This window comes from Fistularia commersonii, chromosome 1 (assembly GCF_037954325.1).
Source record: "Fistularia commersonii isolate RoL2024-O1a breed Wild chromosome 1, RoL_Fcom_v1.0, whole genome shotgun sequence".
Lineage (NCBI taxonomy): Eukaryota > Metazoa > Chordata > Actinopteri > Syngnathiformes > Fistulariidae > Fistularia > Fistularia commersonii.
The window spans coordinates 15,880,164-15,900,622 of record NC_141284.1 but is presented as its reverse complement, the minus strand read 5'-3'; the positions used below and the strand labels follow the sequence as shown (position 1 = coordinate 15,900,622).

The following is a 20,459-nucleotide window of genomic DNA, read 5'->3' as shown; positions in this document are numbered from 1 at the left end:
TCAGAAGGCTCGCTGATGCCCCCAGTGGTCACAGGCAAACATCTTTTTCTTTGGGTCAAATGTTAAATTAATCATTCAGTTTGATTTTAGATGTAATTCAAACAGTGCTGTGACCTCTGACCTCCGCTGCTGCCATCCGGGTAGGGGTGCTTGTCGTAGTAGGTGTGGGGGGGTTTCGGGGGCTGCAGCCCCTCTGTGCTCCCACACTCGCCCTCTCCGTCAGCCAGCTTCTCCAGGCTCAGGTTGACAGAAGATGCTCTCCTGGGCAGTGAGAGAGCAAAGGTGCAGACAGTAAACATCAAGTGACCTTGCATTTCTGATCATTGCAGTTATTCACTGTCTAATGAATTAATTCATTTTACTTCATCTATATTTTGATGGGTCACTTCAATTTTCTTTTCTCCTAAAAGGGTTTTGATGTCTTTCCTCCCCAGGATGCTCTAAAACTGTTATCTGTGTCACTAACAGTTATTTAAATGATAGCCGCAGTAAATGTTGTGATTATAATAAAGTCTGACAAAAAGTCAAAGTCCTGAACTTCAAACAGAGAATGAAAGAAAAGACAGCTTCCTTTCAAAATAAAAGTACAAAAATCTCAGACGTAACATTTTTTCCTGTAACAACAATGGAAAAAAAAATATTTTACATAATTCCAGAAAGTTCAAGGCTATTTTCAAAGCTTTTTCTAGGTGTTATGAAATATTGATTTCATTTTTGCCAGTAATTAAATCTGTTTACTCAAAATCTTGTGTCAGCTGTTGAACTTGTTAATCAGGTCATTAATTTGAAATAATTGAAACATTTCTTGTTTATTTTCAACTTCAGAATTTTTGTATTTTAACCGTTTTTTTCTTCAATTTCTTTCAAATATGAAATACCTTTATATCAAAATTTCAGTTCATTTGTTCCAAACAGTCGTTTCTCTCCGAGAAACAGATACAAAGGATGTTTGTGTGTTTGTGTGTTTGTGTGTGTGTGTGTGTGTGTGTGTGTTCACCCTATGTCATTGGAGTCGCTGCTTCCAGACTCATTGAATCTCTGGAGCTTCTTCATCCAGAGAAGCTGCTGCTCTGGGGATGATGATGAGAAGAGGAGCTGGGAACCATCTTCCAGGCTGGCGCACGCACGCACACACACACACACACACACACACACACACACACACACACACACACACACACTGTTAGTTTAACCACATGTGTCTCTGTGTGTATCTGCATTTTTCTGTGTGTGTGTATTTTGTAGTTTGTGCCTCACATCAGTCTGAAGGTGTTCTCCTTCCTCCTGTAGTGAAGGTTCTCCTTGCAAACAGCGCCTGACATGTTGATAGGAGGCCACCTGGAGGTTTTCTATGTAATAACATGTGCTTCAGTCAAACAAGGCGCTAACCATTAAACCTTTTTTGTTGATGTTCCGACAGTGTTGTGCTAAGATTTTTTGTTACCTCAGCAGCCGCTGCTTGGTCTTTGAACAGACTCAGGGTCCCACCGTCCAGGACGGCAAACACCTCTTCCCAGTGGTCCAGACCCTGCAGCCGCCAATCACATGCCGATTAGACAGGTCATGTGATCGTATGCTGTTGAGTCTAAAAATCAGGTTTTAGATTCTGGGAAAATGTCAGATTTTTGAAATCTCTCATGGTTTGGTTTCACGGCATTTTTGCACTCTTCTTCTTCTTCTTCTTCTCCTTTCGGCTTTTCCCTTCAGGGGTCGCCACAGCGAATCAAACTTGTATGGCTCATCAATTTTATCCCTCTATAGTTGGCGCAATTCTGCACATCCCGCTTTTTCTTAAAAAATGGGCAGCATCACGCTTCTCTATTCCTCAGGCATCTTCTCACTCTCTAAGATCCTGTTGAATAATCGAGTCAGAAACCCTACCGCTGCCTCTCCTAGACACTTCCACACCTCCGCAGGTATATCATAAGGACCAACTGCCTTTCCACTCTTCCTCCTCTACAATGCCTTCCTCACTTCACTTTTACTCTGCTACTTGATGGTCTACAATAGTCACCTATTCTACTCTTGCCTCTCTTTCATTTTCCGCATTCATCCACTCATCAAATTACTCTTTCCATCTTCCCATCACTCTTCTAGCAACTGTCAGTACATTTCCCTCTCTATCCTTAATCACCCGGACATGTTGTATGTTCTTTCCATCTTTATCTCTATTTTGCCAACCTGTTTAGATCATTCTCTCCCTCCTTGCTGTCCAACCAAGCATACAAGTCATCGTACACCCTTTGTTTTGCCTTTGCTACCTCTAACTTTAATTTATGCTGTACCTCCCTGTACTCCTGTCTGTTCTTTTCAGTCGCCTCAGTGTCCCACTTCTTCTTTGCCAACCAGTTTCTCTGTATATACTCCTGAACTTCCTCATTCCACCAAGTCTCCTTATCTACTTTCCTTCCAGATGACAAACCAAGTACTCTCCTACCTGTCTCCCTGATAACACTAGCTGTATCATCTAGAAGCTCTCCCTGACCACCAAGAACCTTTCTCAACTATTCCCTGAAAACCATACAACACTCTTTCCTTTTCAGCTTCCACCACTTTGTCCTCTCCTCTGCCTGTCTTCTTCATCATCCTACAGATCACCATCTTGTGCTGTCTGGCTACGCTCTCACCTACAACTACTTTGCAGCCACTGATCTTTCTCAGGTTACCTCATCTATACATGATGTTGTCTTCTTGCATGCTCTGACCGCCGCTCTTATAAGTTGCTCTATGTTCCTGTCTGTTCACTACAGCCATTTCTATCCTTTTTGCAAAGTCTACCACCAAACCTGCCCCTCACTTCTTCATCCCGTCTCTTGTCTATACCAACATGTCCATTGAAGCCTGCACTAATTACCACTCTCTCTTCTCAGGGGATATTCTGTATCACTTCATCTAGCTCATTCCAGAACTTCACCTTCTCCTCAAACTCACATCCCATCTGTGGGGCATAGCCACAAACAACATTGAGTATCACACCTTCAATTTCCAGTTTCAGACTCATAAGTCTATCTGACATTCTTTTCCCCCGAGATTGTTCCTAACAAACTCTTCCTTCAAGATAACTCCTACTCCATTTCTCTCTTGTCAGTACCATGATAGTACAACTTAAAGCCTGCTCCTAAGCTTCTAGCCTTACTACCTTTGCATCTGGTCTCCTGGACCCACAGTATATCCACCTTCCTTCTCTGCATCATGTTGACTAACTCGCTACCTTTTCCTGCCATAGTACCGTTATTCAAAGTCCATGACAGTTTTGCATATAATTGTAAAAAAAAAAACAAGAAAAAACAACAAAGACCAGAACAAAGATTTTCTCCAACTGGGATCCCACTACTTCTTCTGGAGAAAATATCCTAGAAAACGTCTAACTGATCATTCTCACCTCTTTGAGATATTTAAAAATGAAGCACAAATGTCAACAGAGTTCATACTGAGAGGATGAGAAGGGCCTTGAAAATATTGGGCTCCATTTAGCTGACCAAAATATTGAATGGACAAAACATTAGCTTCACGTTAGCATGGTACCCTCCAAACTCCTGACTTGCTGTATGATGAGACCAGGTGGTTCTTACCTTGTTCCCCCCTTGTTTTACCTTGATCTCAAGTGTTCCTTCCATTCCCATCTAGCAAATGTTCCCAGGTTGAGAGAGAGAACCTCATGTCATTTTAGTTCTACAATTGTCAGCAAATTTCATTTCAAAAATAGAACAATTACATTCCAGCTTTAATTGTGAGTCTGGTTTTACCTCAGACAGGTTGGAATCTAAAGCAGGAGGTTCTAACTTCCTCCCTTGCAGAGGTAAAGATGAATCCTCCTCCTCCATTGGATCCTGAGGCACATAGGATTTAGGCACAGATGGTGAGTCAGGCAGTGCTACTGGCTTAGCAGTGGATGACGCCAGTGAGCGAGCATGTTGATTCCCGGTCAGCAGGTTGTCCAGGTGAGGTCTTGCAGAAGATTCAGGCACTGTCTCCTGGACTGGTGAAGATGGAGGTTCTGTAGGAGAAACTAACTGCCTGATTAATGGAACAGAGTCAGGGGAGTGTTGACGTCCCGTCTGGTAACTGCTGAACTCATTCTCAGGATCCAGCGCTTGACCTGGTGAAGAGATTTTGGGCTTTGACAGCAGAGGAGGTTTGATTTTGTGATCAATATCTTTGCCAGGGGGCTCTTGGGAGAAGAAAGAAGTGGAGGTTCTAGGGGTCCGAGGAGATTTCAGGGTCGGACTTTCAGGGATGAAGTTTGTGAACCTGCTTCCACTTGGCTTTCTGACAGAGCTGGAGGGAGAACTAGCGGGTCCAGTATCTTCTTCCGTCTCCCATGTCGGTACCCTCCTGCCGAGACTTGTTCTTCTAGGCCCAGATACCAGGAGAGGAGATGGACTTAGTGGGGGACTGGCAGAGGTCAAAATGGTTTTGTTTGACTCCTGCTGACTGCCCGCTCCAGGGAGGCCATTTCTAGAGGAAGAAATCCATTTGGAAGGCCTTCGAAGGGATGAAACTCTGGCAGGAGTGCTTTTGCTCTGGAGGCCTGTGTCCTCAGTCCCAGCAAGACTCAGTCTCTTCTCTCTCTGAGGAAATGTTTGAGTTTAAAAGACATTTTAAGTCAAATCACATCGTGAACCTCTAGACAACCACCCAACAAACCTGGGTCTCCTTCATGTGCAGTGCAGCAAAGCGCTCGCTCTGGGCCTGAATCATGGCCTCCAGATCCTCCTGTCTCTTCAGAAGCTCCATGACATCGGACACCGACTCCTGGCAGAACCAGAGTGCCCAGAGATGTTAAGACAGCTTGTCTTGCCTAACGCAAGTTCCGGCAAAACTGCTAGAGCAAAACAATAACATAAGTCAACTGGGCTTGTTTCAGTTCCAGGTCCCTTCAGGAAGCCCTTACAGTTTTCTTGAACTTGGAGGACTCGTATTTTTCATCCACCACAGGGTGTAAACTTACTCCATAGTTATCGGCCGTCAGAGTGTTTTCATAGGCACTCAGCCAGTGCTCTGCCTGATCCAGCTCCATTTGCAGGCGCTTGAGCTCCAGCTCTTCCTCATACAGCTGCCTAGTGTCCTCCCACACCTTCACTACCCGAAGCTCCAGCTCCTCCAACTCATGGACACAGCCCTCCACCTGGGATGGCAGAGTAAACCACTATTGAGGGCTGAAACGTCTTCTAAAAAAGGTTGCTTTATGGAATATGCCGCAAATTGAAAAAATCTTTGTTTCCTGCTGTTATCTTCTCGCTAGAAGCAAACATTTCAATCTAAATTTTAGCTAAAATCCAAAAAGAATTTCAAGAATTTACACCAACTGGCGCTGAAACATAAATTAGCATAAAGCTAAAGTTGACATGTGAGCTATTGAAACAACTAACAACTAAGATAAGCAAAAACAAGCAAAACTTTGGTCAAAGTTACCAAGTAAGGTTCTTCCTTAAACAGTTGAGAACTTGGAGCCCAAGAGGTCAGTAAGAAGACCTGATTGGTCCAGATGTTGCGGAGGTGTGAACTCGCTCACCTCCTGAGACATGAAGGTTCCCTGGTCCATTAGGCGCCTGCCTTCATCTTTGACAGCCTGTGACCTGCTGAGCTGCCGATCCATCTGGACTCGATACTCTTGGTGTTTTTTGAGCAGCTCCTCCAGGTCAACTCTCTCCCCACCCTGCACCTCCCCTCTGACCAGGGACAACATCTCCCTAAGCAGAACCCTGATTGAAAACACAGCGACACAGAGCACAGATGATCTTCTATGTTCTTGGGTTCAGGTGAGAAAAGTTCATTTTCTTGTGGAAGTTTAGGATCCAGACATTGACTCAAATACCCAAAGTGGCAAAACCACAAAGCTGCAAGTAAGGAGTTGGTCACAGATTCTCAACCAGTGAAATGACCCATTTAACTATTATCGAGTACATTTTTCAGTGTTTTGTCACCCTAATCATCTTGGGTTAATTTCAAAACAGAAAACAAGTTTCATCGCAATCAGACTTCGCCTTGTTGGGAGTTTTTATTAGTACACTATGCCCCTACATTCTTTCAACACATAAACAACCTACATGAGCTCAGTCCACTGGGACAAGTACTTCTGCACATTCCAGACCCGGTCCAGTCTAGTTCGGCGCTTGGAGGCCTTGTCTTGGATGGTGGTCCAGCAGACCTCCAGCTCCTCCAGCCTCTGAGTGACAGCACTTCTGGCCTTAGGATGGCGTCGGCTCAGCGCCCAGCTCTGGTCTCTGGTCTTGGTCATCTCCTCAGATATCAGCACCAGATCTCTCTGAGGGGAGACAAAAACAACTCCAGTTCTTACCAAATCCAGTGTTGGGCATTAACACTGTTGTTGCAGCTGATCTAGTTGTCCTGTAGGTGGTTGACACCAGCCAACTTACTTATTGTAAGTATTTTGTCTTGTATATTGAGTATCATGCATTTTATTTGTATTACTTGAGAAATATGTAATGATGTCCTTGAAGAACATTTGTTTTGGGCCTCATTTATCAAACGTGTGTGTATGAACATTTCCACGCAAAGTATAGGATTCATCAACTCGTAATGGATCCTGCTTGTGCGTAGGCCATAATATCATCATCACAAAATGACCTCAGGTACATGAACAGGAAAGGATTTAATTCACTCAACGAGCTAGTAATCCGCAATCGAAATAGGTCTGTTAAATTCGTCCTGGTAGCCTGGAGGAATGCACGACTCATTCATTCTGCAGAACAGCTCAGTGGGTGTTTGCCTCCAAGCAGGAGTTGTTGCGGGTGGCTGGCTGATTGGTGAGTGTTATAAGAATTCAAATTTATTTTCTGGGATTCAGATGGTTCTTCTAACATGTAGGCAATGTTTGAGCTGTGACTTTTTGGCATTGACATTTATGTCCCACCATTTCTTTTTAATTTCCGACGCTGCTCAATTTTGAGATCCAACACAAATACCTGTGTATGTCACCTTCTCCCACATTCAGTTCTTTCTTTTGTTTGTCACACCTGCATTAAATCATCACAATAGTATTTTGTGGTTCGTTTCAACTTCCTCTACAAGAACCTCAATCTCCATGTCAGTGAAATTGCTCTTCTTCTCCCTCTTTGCAGTGATTTCAGAAAAGGAAAAAATCCATTAATGCCTTCTTAAGGGGATTGCCGCTACCGTTTCAAGCAGCTGGGATTTATCAACAGAGATTACTTACAAGAGTGCGCACGTCAGCTGTCCACACACTTGAGAAGTAAGGATTTTTTGGGGGCTTTTTGTGCGGCAGAAAATTTGTCGTACACATCAAACGCGAGAAATTTGAACCTTTTCTACGCACAATTGATGAATTGGGTGCTTGGTCGCCATAAGGTCAATTGCTGGCTGTGACAATCATCATTTAGACAATCCATTAATTAGTCACTTGAACCAGGTTTTTAGGACTCATGACTTCATGCTGAGGACGTCACCCAAGTCAAACACGTTCCTCCAGTAGACCATCATCAGGTTGGCTTCAGTCTATCTCTGTCTGGCATAATGCTTCTTACCTCCAGAGCCTTGTGTTGTTGCAATAAAGCCTGGATCGACTGCAGGTCCTGGCCCTGGTCCTCCGAGTCCAGCATTGCTTCTTTCTCACCCATCCAGCCCTTTAGCTCGTCGACATCATGATGAAACTGATGAATCTCCTTTGCCGACTGCAGATTCTAAAGGACAAACCGAACATCTACCACTTCTTCCCTCTGACATCCACCGTCGTACCATTGATCGAACCATACCTGTTCCCTGGTCTTGATGCTGTTGTTTAGATCCTCCCACAGTTCGCTGAGAGTGTCGTCCCTCCTACGAACCTGACTGTCCCGCTGCAGCCCTCGACCCAGCTGCTGCACTGAGGTTAGACGGCTGCGACCCAGACCAGAAACCTCTGACACCAGAACTTCCAGCTTCTTCTGCAGAACCTGGGGAAAAGGGATGGAAATGTCAATCATCATGGCAACTCAATAGGCCCCATTAGAAGTAATTCCAAAATGGTCACACTACCTCCACATCTTCCAGGTCTTGTCCACAGTCCCCTGACTCTGCCAAATTCTTCTTGGAGGTCAGCCATGCTTGTAGCTCCTTGGCCTCTTTCTCAAACACATAAACTCGTAACTGGTCTTCCAGGATGTTACGGCGTGAGCCAAAAAGTCGGAGGAGCGTCTGGAAGTGTTCCGTCACAGCTGGGAGACACTGACTAACCAGGTGGCTGAGAAAAAAATCAAAATATAAGTTATTGAGCTGCAGGTCTCAGTACTGAAAGATCTTTAACGTGACCTTTATGGTAGTGGGCAGAGAGACGCAAAAATCTGAGGACTCCCCTAAAGATCTTGTCACTTTTATAGATTATCCATTTCTGCAATATGCCACTTAAAATATCCGCTGCTTCTTTGACAGCCATGACTTACAAACTCATAGAACCTGGGTTACAGCCTGCTTAAGTCTGTTTTGTACCTTTAAACTATCAATCTGTTGATCAGCATTTCTCTAATAATGTGGTTTGAAATGGATCTAGTATGTCTGACAGATTTCCAACATAACCTATCCAAATCTGAGAGGAAAAAAGGGCTGAGGCTCGACTTTAAAATGACTTAATCACAAATCTTCAAGGATCTGGTCAAAAAGGAAAAGAGAAGGTCAATCTATGCTAACATCATTACTATATGGAACCATATTGAATCTCACCTGCCACCTCAATCTCACATTTTAGACTTCAACTGGTAATTTTCTGATCAAACTCCGATCACATCACATTCTTGTAAAAGCACCAATTCTGATTATGTTTGGAAACATTTTGGGTAATGATCAGAAAATCATGCACGCTCCAGGCCCGGGCCATTTAGCTCAAACTCCTCTAATTGCTGGTTGCCATCCAGCCAAACACCTTTAATCGATACAGGGTCCTACTGGGCGTATCAACCAATCATTTTCAGCGTTAATCAATCATGAAATGTCTTTCAAATCAAATTTGTAATAGAGTATGAACTGAAATAATCATGAATTGCCGAAATTACCCATATGGCCTCCACAATGTCCAAACCCTTCACTGGCCTTGTTTGACTTCTTTTTCCTTCAGCCACTCCCTTTAGAGGTTGCCTCAGTGAATCAACTTCCTCCATCTAACCCGATTCTCTGGATCCTCCTCTCTGACACGAACTAACTTAATGTCCTTTTTTTCCTACATCCATTAATATCCCCCTCTGTGCTCCTCCTACCTGGCACCTCCAATCTCAGCATCCTTCAACCACTATATTCACTACACTTTTTCTGTACATGTAGAAACCATCTCAGTCTGGCCTCTGACTTTATCTCCAAAACATCTAACATGTGCTGTCCCTCTGATGGACTAATTCCTGGCAGGAGAACATCAACATCTTCAGCTCTGCCGCCTGTTCTTTCCTCAATGCCACTGTCTCTAAAAACGTTCAGCATTACTGATCTGACCACTGTTTTGTACAAATTAGTCCTGTTTGACAAACAGATCAAAACAAGATCATTGACACAAGGAACCCTGCCCTCCACCCTTTGACTTTACCTATGTGGTTGTCTGATACTCCCCAGTTGGGTCACCTATCTGGGTGTTCATGATAATTTGGTCAGAAATCTTAAAGAAGACCCTGCCATCTCCGACTGAGGGACACCCTGATCTTTACCTGTTTGGATGTCCCACGTGTTGCAGTGATGCTCCGCTCTCTTGCAGCTTTTCCAACGTCTTCCTCTGGTTATCCATCTCCACTTCCAAAGAGTCCAGCTTCCTAAGCAGAGCCTCTGTCACTTCCTCACTTCTCCCACAGTCCCGGGACTCCACCACTGCCTGTTGCTCTTCCAACCAAAGCTCCAGCTCAGACACCTCCACACACAGAGTTAAACAACAGTCATGTGAGTGCACAGAAGCATGTTTTCTTACAAAACAGTTAATTTTGAGATTTATCTCCATGCTCTTTCCTTTGGCATGAAATTAGGTTAACCATAGCTTTCATCGGTCCAACCCTGAGCCATTACCTCTGCAACAAAGGTGTGGATGTTTAGCGCCACCTGCAAGAGCTTCCCCTTTTTCTCTGCTTCCATCCTCAGGTCGTCATGGAGACTCTTCATCTCCTCCAGACGCTTCTGGATGTCGTGAGATGCAAAGTGACGGGCTCTCACCTGAAGCAATAAGGTAAAGGAGCATCTTCGTCACCTGGATGTGAAAGATCTCTGACATTATGAACACACCAGCAACAGTTCTTACCAGGCTATGCCCTGTGTCTTGAACTGCCTGGACCAATGGTGCACGGCTTGAAATCTCTTGCGCAACAACCTCGGAAAAACCAAACCTTTTATTTTCAACATTTTCTGAGACATCAAGAACATAAGATGATCCTAATGCTACTCCACATGCCCTCCAATTACCCCTTGGGGACTGATTCTAAATTCCATTAAACACAAATGAAGCAACTCTCTCCAAATAGACAAACCAAAAATAACCATCATTCATTCAATCATCTAATCATTCATTTTCTATACCACTTTATCCTGCTTACAGGTTCCCAGGGGGGCCTGGGCCAATTGCAGCTGACACTGTGGTGAGAGGCCGGGTTTGAATGGGTCCGCTGTCTATCTTCTCATTCAAATTTACAGACAATTTAGAGTCTCCACTGAGCACACTGAGTGTTACTGAAGTGCGGGGGGAAGACAAAGAACCCTGGAGAGAGCCCAGGCAAGAGAACGTGGCGAGGACATACAGGGAGAACGCAAGCGGGAGAACATGGAGAGGCAGATCAGAATCTGAAATCTTCTTGATACCTGGTGTTTGTGGAGCAGCTGCTGGCAGCTGCTTACGGAGTTTCCCCAATCTCTGGCTGTGATGGCCGGCATTCGGTCGCTCAGCCAAGCCACCTCATCCTCCAGGTCTCTGCTGAACTGAAAGAGAACCTGCCAAGCCTCCAGGGTCTCCCTGCGGTGCTGCAGGGGCTTTGCTAAACCGTTGTACCTGACAGAGGAGACACCAAAGAGAAGCAATATCCAATGTCTACAAGAGTTCAAACTGAACAGCCTCAAAGTATTTATGAAGGAAGACAATATTAAACACATCTAATGAATTTCCACTCCAGAGCCAATCTGATCTGTGTCACTGCAATTGTGTCAATGAGGCTCAAAAACCCGTGCCAGGCGTTCGAGAGATTATTCCTCCACCTGCTGATAGTGTGAGACGCTCTGGTCTGAAGCTCTTCGGCCAGGAAATTCCCCTGTGATCTGAAGGTGTTCGCCGTCTCTAGCAAACCCTGCAGGTAAAGATGGAGATAATCTGTAATAAATTTGTCCAACAGAGATAATCTCTTCTTCAGACATACTGTATTTTGTTTATGTTCAAGAGAGAATTTGCCGTTTCCTTTATTTTGTACCTTTTTTTAAATTGTGATTGAAGTTTGATCTTTGCATTTTTTCCTCTCTTTTCTTGTAAATTACTATTTTTAGACAGAATATCAAGGGGGAGAGTGATCAGGAATTTGGTACCAAAATGGAAACCTGCTAGAAAGTTTATCAAAGCTTGAATATAGATTATTTATATACAAAATACTATCACATTAAAATTTAGAAATCATTTAGAAAACAAAGAAAATTGGATTGAAAAAGAGCGATGAGATTGATAATATTTTCCAAAACAAATAAGGATTTAAGAACGGCATTCAATTTTGAAATCATTTCCAACAACACAAATATGTATTTGCAGGATGCAATAATTAATAAACAATATTTTCTCCAAATTAGATTCGTAATTATTTACTAACTGCTCAGAATTTTTCAATATTAGGAACAATGTAAACATCTTGTCATCTGAAAATTGGGGATGGAAAAAGAATCAAGATGTTGGGGGGGATCGGAGGCTCGGGCTCTGGATGCAGCCTCATTGAGCAGGTGAATGATTGATGAGGCCTCGTAAAGTGAAGGATAAATGGAGCCTGCCACCAGCCCTCTGGTGCCCGATTGTTGGTTGTTCCTTGCAAGTCTATGACCCCCTGCATTCTAGTGCTTCCTGTGACCCCTGACGTCTCTCCTTGCCAGCTCCTGGTTCCTGAGACCCTTGTGATATTCCCCCGGAGACAAGCCTGTCCTGCACTCATTGACTCTGGTTGTGGGCAGAATCTGATCGATTAATCTCTGGTCCAGGAGTCAAACATCGAAACCATACCCCTGTCCACACCATTGAACCGTTTCTGCCCTTAATGGTAGAGCCTTACCTCAGATCACCCACATATCCAAGCCCTTAGTTGATTTCCAGATACCACCGTGAACAAATATCCTTCCATTTTTTCATGTTTTCCTTGGCTTCAACTGGCTCCAGCACCACAACCCGCACCTTAACTGGTCTGAGCTCTAGAGTATAATCATGGTCATCTAACTGCCTTTCCTGTAGCTTGCTGAGTGCCATCCCGCCAAGCCCGCTTCCCATTAATCCCGAAGAAGCCGACCGGTTGACTTGTTCCCGAAGACGGAGTTAAGCAAAGATGAGGCTCTTTTCCTCCTCACTGCCCCTACAATTGCACCATAAATCTTCTCCCTGGGGCACCGCTACCTCCCAGTCGGCTCTAATATTTCCCGTCTGGAGAGGGAGGCCCTAGAGGTATATCCACCAAACATTGGCTCCCTCACTCAGACCACCGTCAGCATGGACAAATGGGACTGCTGGAGGACGGCCTCTACGTCGAGGCCGAGAAATGTGAGCTTTGTGCTCCCTAAATTGCCTTTCTCGGTTACATCCTTGAGGACAGACAGCTTCGCACGGACACAGTGAAAATGAAAGCAGTCCTGGACTGGCCAATTCCACAAACAGGTTCCTAGGGTTTGCTAATTTCTACTGCTGTTTCATACGGAATCAGTCAAATAGCTTCTCCTTGTGGACCTCTGAAGCCAACTCAGCCATCCTGGACCTGAAGCAGGGGCCAAGGGCTCTGGGTGCAGCACCAGTTGCCAGTGAGCCTGATTGAGCCCAACTGGGGGTGTCAGCACACCTGCAGCTGATCAGGCCTCACCAAGCAGAGGATAAGAGGAGCCTGCCACCAGCCAGATTTTGGGATGTTGTAATTTATCCTTTATTAATCCCCTTGGGGAAATTCGTTCTCCGCAATTAACCCATCATGGATAAACCATGAGCAGTAGGCATGCCGTCGACCAGCACCACGGGAGCAATCAAGGGTTAAGTGTCTTGCCCAACAACATTTCAACACACTAGGAGGAGCCGGGAATTGAACCAGGAATGTTCAGTTCCAAAGACGATTGCTCTATCTCCGGCACCACACCACCCCAAGTTCCTTGCTCCCTAGATTCTTGGTCCTGCACTTCCTCACCAGCTCCTCGTTCCTGATGGTTGACGCCTCTCCTTGCCAGTTCCCCACGGCATTACCTCGGAGACGACCCTGCCCCAGCACCGTTCCCCATTCACCTTCCTCGACAATAAGCCCCTACCTCCTGAGTGTCCTTGCGTTTGGGTCAGGCACACCAACCTTTAACATGACAGAAAACCTGAAAGGTTTTTACCTGCAGTCTGTTCTTCAGGCCGTCCACTTCCTCTTCTTGTCCCTGCAGGCTCTTCAGCAGCCTGTTGATGGATGGTAGGTCAGTTCCACAGTCATCATTGGCCAGCTCCTTCTCCACGGACTCCACCCACTCATCCGTGTCATCCAATGAGCGCTGGAACTGCAGTGCCTGGAGAACACACAGGGTTGCCCTTGGATTTATAACCACAAATTCAGTCAGATCTAAATCAAGTACCGGTAGGTTGTTGCTGGGTAACACCATTAATTCTGCTTCTCGCTTGTTCTGAATCTTCAAGAACTAGAAGTTGATCAACCCAGATGCTCCCCAAAGATCACCAATAAATTTGTTAAATTAGCATCCATCTTAGGAATTAGGTGTAGCTCAGATAAAAATTTGCATAAAAAACCGTCAGAAACTAAGAACACAACAGTCCTCTCAAAGTCTTTGGGTGGAGACCTCAACTGGACATAGCGAACTTAAAGGTGGTGAGGGTCAATTTTACTGGAAGACCCTATGCATATGGTGTTGAACTTCAGGGAAGTTCACCTGTTGTCATCTGGTCCAGAGGTTGGACCCAACCACAGCAATGGGTTGTGGAAGGAACACTTTGAGGAACCCAACAAATATGCTTTGCGGATGTGTCCCCTGGTGGGGTCACAGATATCAAGAAGTTCCGTGTGAATTATGTTCTTTTTGAGATGATAAATGTTCTGGATATTTCAGGACTTACTTGGCTAAATATTCTCTTCGGGGTCACATGGTGGTCAAGGGGCAAGGAGTCTGAAGGAACATGGTCTGTGTCCTGTTTAAGTCTTCGACCAGTGGACCAAAACTTCAATCTCACCTGTTATTACCAGCTGTTGGCAAAGCTTATGCTGCCCAACTGATGCTCATCCCTGCTAAGTATTATCAAACCTGATTGCCAGCTGTTAGCTCAATGTAGCCTAAAGGTGGTGGAAATGTAGCCTCAAGGGGAATACAAACCAGGGCACGAGGGTTGTGTCAGGAAGGGCACCCGCCATTAAACTTGTGCCAAAATAATATGCAAATCAAATTGGCTTCCATTCCAGATCAGTCAAGGCCCAGGTAAACAACTACCACCATTGGTGCTGATAACACCTATCATGTGAATCACATGGTCTATCATGTGATTTCTTTCTCAATGTTTTAATCCCTTCTTCTAATTATGTCAAGCACAAAAAGACAGTGGTCGGCAGAATATGTAAAATATGGATTCACATGTATAACAGAACATGATGGGAGTCAGCGTCCGAACTCACCCATCCAAATAATCGCAATCAGTTATCCAATCACTCCCATGGCTACAGGTGTAAAAAATCAAGCACCTAGGCATGCAGAGTGTTTTTACAAACATTTATGAAAGAATGGGTCGCTCTCAGGAGCTCGGTGAATTTCAGTGTGGAGCTGCGATAGGATGCCACCTGTGCAACAAATCCAGGCGTGAAATTTCCTCACTCCTAAATATTCCACAGTCAACTGTCAGCTGTATTATAAGAACATGGGAGTGTTTGGGAACGACAGCCACTCAGCCACGAAGCGGTAGGTCTGACTGACGGAGCGGGGTCAGTGGATGCTGAGGCGCATAGTGTGACGAGGTCACCAACTTTCTTTAGAGTGAATCGCTACATACCTCCAAACTTAATGTGGCCACCAGATTAGCACAATAATAGTGCGCGGAGGGCTTCATAGAATAGGTTTCCATGGCCGAGCAGCTGCATCCAAGCCACACACCCCCAAGTGCAATGCAAAGCGTCAGAGGCAGTGGTGTAAAGCGCGCCATCCCTGGACTCTAGAGCAGTGGAGACGCGTTCTGACGAATGTGATGAATCACGCTTCTCCATCTGATGAGTCTGGCTTCATCGGTTGCTGGGAGAACGGTACTTGTCTGACTGTGTTGTGCTGAGTGTGAAGTTTGGGGGAGGGGGTATTATGTTCTGGGGTTGTTTTTCAGGAGCTGGGCTTAGCTCCTTAGTTCCAGTGGAAGGAACTCTGAAAGCTTCAGCATACCAAGATATTTTTTGACAATTCCATGCTCCCAACTTTGTGGGAACAGTTTGGAGCTGGCCCCTTCCTTTTTGAACATGACTGTGCACCAGTGCACAAAGCAAGGTCCATAAAGACATGGATGACAGTCTGGTGTGGAGGAACTTGACTGGCCTGCACAGAGTCCTGACCTCAACCCGATAGAACACCTTTGGGATGACTGAGAGCCAGGCCCTCTCGTCCAACATCAGTGTGTGACCTCAAAAATGGTCAAAAATACCCATAAACACACTCCTGAACCTTGTGGACAGTCTTCCCAGAAGAATTGAAGCTGTTATAGCTGCAAAGGATGGACCAATGTCATATTGAATGGTATGGATTAGGAATGGGATGTCACTTATTCATATGCGAGTCAAGGCAGGTGAGCGAATACTTTTGGCCATATAGTGTATCTTTGTTGTCAACGAAGATTAAGGGGACAAAGGCAAAACAGAGGACAAAATGGTGGAAGCTGAAAAGGGAGTGTTGAGTAGTCTCTCTCCAGGAAGGAGTGGAGATAGGCACTGGGTGATCAGGAGGTCCTTCCAAACGGGATAACTGCAGCTAATGTGATCAGGGAGACAGCTAGGAGATTACTTTGTGTGTTGTCTGGAAGGATAGTAGATAAGGAGACTTGGTGATGAAATGAGGGAGTGCAGAAGTATATACAGAGAAAGAGGTTAGCAAAGACGAAGTGGGAGATTAAGGGAACTGAGGAAAGCTGACAGGAGTACAGGGAGATGCAGTACAAGTTAAAGATAGAGCGGGCAAAGGCCAAAAAAAGGACATGTGATGACTTGTATGCTAGATTGGAAAGTGAGGAAGGAAAGTAATTTATACAGGTTGGCAAAACGGAGAGATAGAGATGGAAAGGATGTACAGCATGTTTGGGTGATTAAGGTTAGAGCAGGAAATGTATTAACAGACGTTAGAGGAGTGATTGGCAGAGGGAAAGAGTACTTTGAAGAGGTGATTGAGAAAATAAACACCAGTGAAGAGGTGACTTGCGGACCAGAATGTAGCAGAGATTAATAGAGATGAAGTGAGGAGGACATCGAAGACAACGAAGATTCAAAAGGCAGGGAAACATCTTGGAGAGATGGCAATAGATTTTTTGACTAGATCATTGGAGCTCTTAGAGAGTGAGAGGATGCCTAAGGAATGGAGAAGAAGTGTGATGGTACCTATTGTACCCACAAAGATGTGCAGCATTGTGGTAACTATAGAGGAGTAAATTTGATGAGCCATAAAATGACATTGCGGGAAAGAGTAGTGGAAACTAGACAAAGAGCAGAAGTCAGCATTTGTGAGCAGCAGTATGGCCCTGCCAAGAAAGAGCACTATAGATGCAGCATCTGCTTTAAGAAATTTGATAGATTTACAGAGAAGGTCAGAAGGAGCTGCACTTTGCCTTCATAGATCAAGGAAAAGCATATAATGTGATTATAAAGTGCTGTAAGAGGAACGGTGGTATTGTTTGAGGAGGTCTGGAAAGGCATACAAGTATGTTACTGTGGTGCAGAACATTAATGAAACCTGTAAGACTGTGGTGAGGTGTGACAGAGGAGTTCAAGGTGGAGGTAGGACCACATCGGGGATCTGCACTGAGCCCCATCTTATTTGGAAAGGTGATGGACAGTCTGGCATAAGACATCAGACAGGAATATCTCTGGACTATGATGTTTGCAGATGGCATTGTGATGTGTATTGAGACCAGGTGGAAGGGGGTATGCCCTGGAAAGGGGAGGAATGAAAGTTAGCAAGAGCAAGACAGAATAATGTGTGTGAATGTGAGGGACCCAAGTAGAACCATGAGACTACAAAGAGTTGAGATAAATAAGGTGGATGATATTGAGTACATGAGGTCAACAGTCCAAAGCAATGGAGACTGTAGAGAAGAGCTGGAAAAACATGTTCAAGCAAGTTGGAACAAGTGAAGAAGAAGACTGCTAGCTGTTAGCTCACCTGGTACGCCTCCCGCAGGCGTGTCTTCTTCTCCTGACAATTTTGGATCAGGATGTCCCAGATATCGTTCAGCTCTTTGAGTCGAGCTTGAACCTTTGTCTCCGCCAGAGGACCATCTGAAACCAACTTCTCTCCTGCCTGAATAGAAGAGTCACCTCCTGTCAGACCAAATCATAATGATAAAAAAAAAAAAAATCCTGTCTGGAGAGAAAACTGCGCAACCTTTATCAGGGCATCAACTCTGTAACGGTTAGCAAGAATCTCCGCCTCAAAACTCTGTTGCTTTAGCACTTTGGCTTGCAGATTGGTCAGTTCCTTCCAGCTCTCGTCCAGGGCCACGGTGTTACGTTCATTCAGCCAAACACACACCTGGAAAACACACATGCAAACATACATACTTTACAGAAATAAAAATACCACACTACGGTATTGGTGAGTTATTGGAGTTTGGGGTTCATGAGGGAGCCTGAAGAAGAACCTGAATTATTGATTGAGGCTCAGCGTTTCCCATTACCTGGAAGCTGCTGGAGAGAAACTGCTGCAGCGTCATCCATCGTTCCAGAGCTTCACGACGATAAAGACTTTTCTCCTGCAGCTTGTTCCGCCTGTGGACGCATCATGATGTAACCATCATAACCGAAATGAGGTTCCATCAGCCTCAACGATGTTACAATAATTAGACTTAACACTCGGTGCCCCCCACTGGGAATCAATTTAACACAAGAACAATGCTGGTATCAGAGAGAAGTAAATTTTGCAGTAAGAAAAAAGCCACCACCTCCTGTTGGCGGCCTCCTGGTCTGTGGTTACCTGGCAACAAGTGCACAGCTCTTGGCTCTGATATTGTCAGCGTCAAAGTGCTCCTGTCCAATCAGGTCTTGGGCCAGAGCTTCCACGTGGTCCACCTGGTCTTGCTGGGTCTCCAGAGCCTCTTCAAACTGCAGGTGCTTGCGCTGCAGTGCCTCCACTTCAGACACTGAGTTCTACATCAGAAAACGAAACCTTTTTCACCAACCCTTCACCCAACACTCAACCACTGTTCTGAAAATTCAAACTTTACCCCCAGATCATGATTTGCAAGGAGCGCCTCCTTAGTAGCGAGCCAGCTATCACACTGATCTGCAGAGACCAGGAAGACCTTTTGGAGGGGGGCATACAAAATGAAGGTTTTAGCTCCAGGAAGATAACAGTCGATTGTGAGTAAAGTGACTGAAATTATATTAAAAGAAATTACTCAAACTGACCTGTAGTGTTCTTGCCTGCTCCAGGGTAGTGTTCCTGTCCCGCCAGGCTTGCGCCAGTCCAGATTTGGCCTCTTCCAGTTCCTTCAGAGCCTTCTGGATCTCAGTCTTGGCCTGGTGACCTGACCGGGCCAAACTCAGACCAAAGTTAATCACTGAGTCGATGCGCTCAGCACGGGTGTTGATCTCCGTCTGGAAAGACACAAAGAGTAGAATCTTGATATCATGGAGGTTCCCATCACTGGATGAACCAGAAGCAACCTCACCTTGCGATCCTTGTGCTCTACAAGAAGCTGATCCGCTTCAGCTCTGGTCTTAGGCAGGCCCTTTCCTGTCAGCCCACTGCTCTGCTTGAGAGTCCAGTCCAGCAGGAGGCGTTGGTTGGCTTTGAAGAGCTGCAGCTGATGGGCGTCCTGGAGCGTCTCCTTCCTGAACAAATGTTTCCCCATCAGATTCAAATGATTTACCTGTTTGTCAAACTATGTCCCATTCATATTTCCCTCTTCAAGGACCTCACCTTGTGTGGAAATGTTTGGAAAACTTGAGTCCTTCGTGACAAATACTGATATCCATGGACTCACCATAACAGAATACTACTAATTTTTTTTCTTGTTTCCAGAGAGGAACCCAAGTGGAACGGTGAGGTTACAGGGAGTGGAGATCAAGAAGTTGGAGGATTTAAGGTACTTGGGTTCAACAGTCCAGAGCAGCGCAGAGTGTGGAAAAGAGATGAAGAGACAGGTTCAATCAGGTTGGAATGGGTGGAGAAAAGTGTCAGGAGTACTATGTGATAGAAGACTATCAGCCAGAATGAAAGGGCAGGTGTACAAGACAGTGATGAGACCAGCGATGCTGTATGACTTAGAAGCAGTTACAATGACCAAAAGACAGGAGGCAGAGCTAGAGGTCGCAGAGATGAAGATGCTAAGGGACTCAATGGGAATGACCAGGATGGATAGGATCAGGAATGAGTCTATCAGAGGAACAGGAAACGTTAGATGTTTTGGAGAGAAGGTCAGAGAAGCCAGACTGAGATGGTTCGGTCATGTACAGAGGAGGGATAGTGAATATATTGGTAGACGGATGCTGGAATTGGAGCTGCCAGGCAGGAAGTCTCGAGGAAGACCGAAGAGAAGATTTATGGATGAAGTGAAAGAGGATATGAAGGTAGTTTGTGTGAGAGAGGAGGATACAAAGAATAGGGTTAGATGGAGACGGCTCATTCACTGTGGCGACCCCTGAAGGTAAAAGCCAAAAGGAGAAGAAGAAGTTTCCAGGAGTCCAGGTATGTCTGGAACTTCCATCTGACGAAACCTGGAGGAGTGTGAGAGTCCTCTGCCAGACACTAACATTGTCCGAGAAGTTTATCTCTGTGGTCCACGTTGACGAATTGGGCTTGATGTGGAACACGATGGTTCAGGTTTTTTATTTTCTTATTTCCAGCAGACCTCACTACTGTCCCATAGCTCTCATACATGTCCTGCACCACTAACATATTTCTCTGCCATTCCAGACTTCCTCATACAGTACCATAGTTAATATATCCAATTAACCTACTTACTGCTGGAGAGGGCCTGGAGAGAACCCATGTAGCAGAACATGGAGAGTACACACACACAAGCCAGGCAGTCACTGGGAGAACATGGAGAACCCAGTGAACCACCTGGCATCCTCTTTCTGTAGGGCACCTCTTTGCTG

At 45.2% G+C, this 20,459-nt stretch overlaps 1 protein-coding gene and 1 long non-coding RNA gene across 2 annotated transcripts in view; one reads left to right on the top strand and one right to left on the bottom strand.

Annotated features, from left to right (window-relative positions):
- sptbn5 (spectrin, beta, non-erythrocytic 5) overlaps nucleotides 1-20,459 on the bottom strand; it is a 49,393-nt gene that overhangs the window by 1,073 nt on the left and 27,861 nt on the right. Inside the window, exons 53-78 of the mRNA XM_086151131.1 lie at nucleotides 19,028-19,190; nucleotides 18,765-18,953; nucleotides 18,581-18,658; nucleotides 18,331-18,503; nucleotides 18,035-18,125; nucleotides 17,743-17,889; nucleotides 17,521-17,658; nucleotides 13,513-13,680; nucleotides 11,170-11,258; nucleotides 10,780-10,966; nucleotides 10,226-10,294; nucleotides 9,997-10,140; nucleotides 9,648-9,844; nucleotides 7,999-8,203; nucleotides 7,737-7,916; nucleotides 7,509-7,664; nucleotides 6,051-6,268; nucleotides 5,516-5,705; nucleotides 4,952-5,128; nucleotides 4,648-4,755; nucleotides 3,747-4,571; nucleotides 3,573-3,623; nucleotides 1,445-1,528; nucleotides 1,258-1,349; nucleotides 998-1,114; nucleotides 122-261 (exon numbers count right to left, since the gene is read on the bottom strand). Coding sequence (XP_086007257.1) covers nucleotides 122-261; nucleotides 998-1,114; nucleotides 1,258-1,349; nucleotides 1,445-1,528; nucleotides 3,573-3,623; nucleotides 3,747-4,571; nucleotides 4,648-4,755; nucleotides 4,952-5,128; nucleotides 5,516-5,705; nucleotides 6,051-6,268; nucleotides 7,509-7,664; nucleotides 7,737-7,916; nucleotides 7,999-8,203; nucleotides 9,648-9,844; nucleotides 9,997-10,140; nucleotides 10,226-10,294; nucleotides 10,780-10,966; nucleotides 11,170-11,258; nucleotides 13,513-13,680; nucleotides 17,521-17,658; nucleotides 17,743-17,889; nucleotides 18,035-18,125; nucleotides 18,331-18,503; nucleotides 18,581-18,658; nucleotides 18,765-18,953; nucleotides 19,028-19,190 — 4,376 coding nt within the window. The remainder of the gene's footprint in view (nucleotides 1-121; nucleotides 262-997; nucleotides 1,115-1,257; nucleotides 1,350-1,444; nucleotides 1,529-3,572; nucleotides 3,624-3,746; nucleotides 4,572-4,647; nucleotides 4,756-4,951; nucleotides 5,129-5,515; nucleotides 5,706-6,050; nucleotides 6,269-7,508; nucleotides 7,665-7,736; nucleotides 7,917-7,998; nucleotides 8,204-9,647; nucleotides 9,845-9,996; nucleotides 10,141-10,225; nucleotides 10,295-10,779; nucleotides 10,967-11,169; nucleotides 11,259-13,512; nucleotides 13,681-17,520; nucleotides 17,659-17,742; nucleotides 17,890-18,034; nucleotides 18,126-18,330; nucleotides 18,504-18,580; nucleotides 18,659-18,764; nucleotides 18,954-19,027; nucleotides 19,191-20,459) is intronic.
- On the top strand, nucleotides 9,835-10,545 carry LOC147237574 (uncharacterized). The gene is made up of 3 exons (XR_015106520.1): nucleotides 9,835-9,873; nucleotides 10,069-10,153; nucleotides 10,520-10,545. It is a non-coding gene; the product is annotated as an uncharacterized LOC147237574 (long non-coding RNA).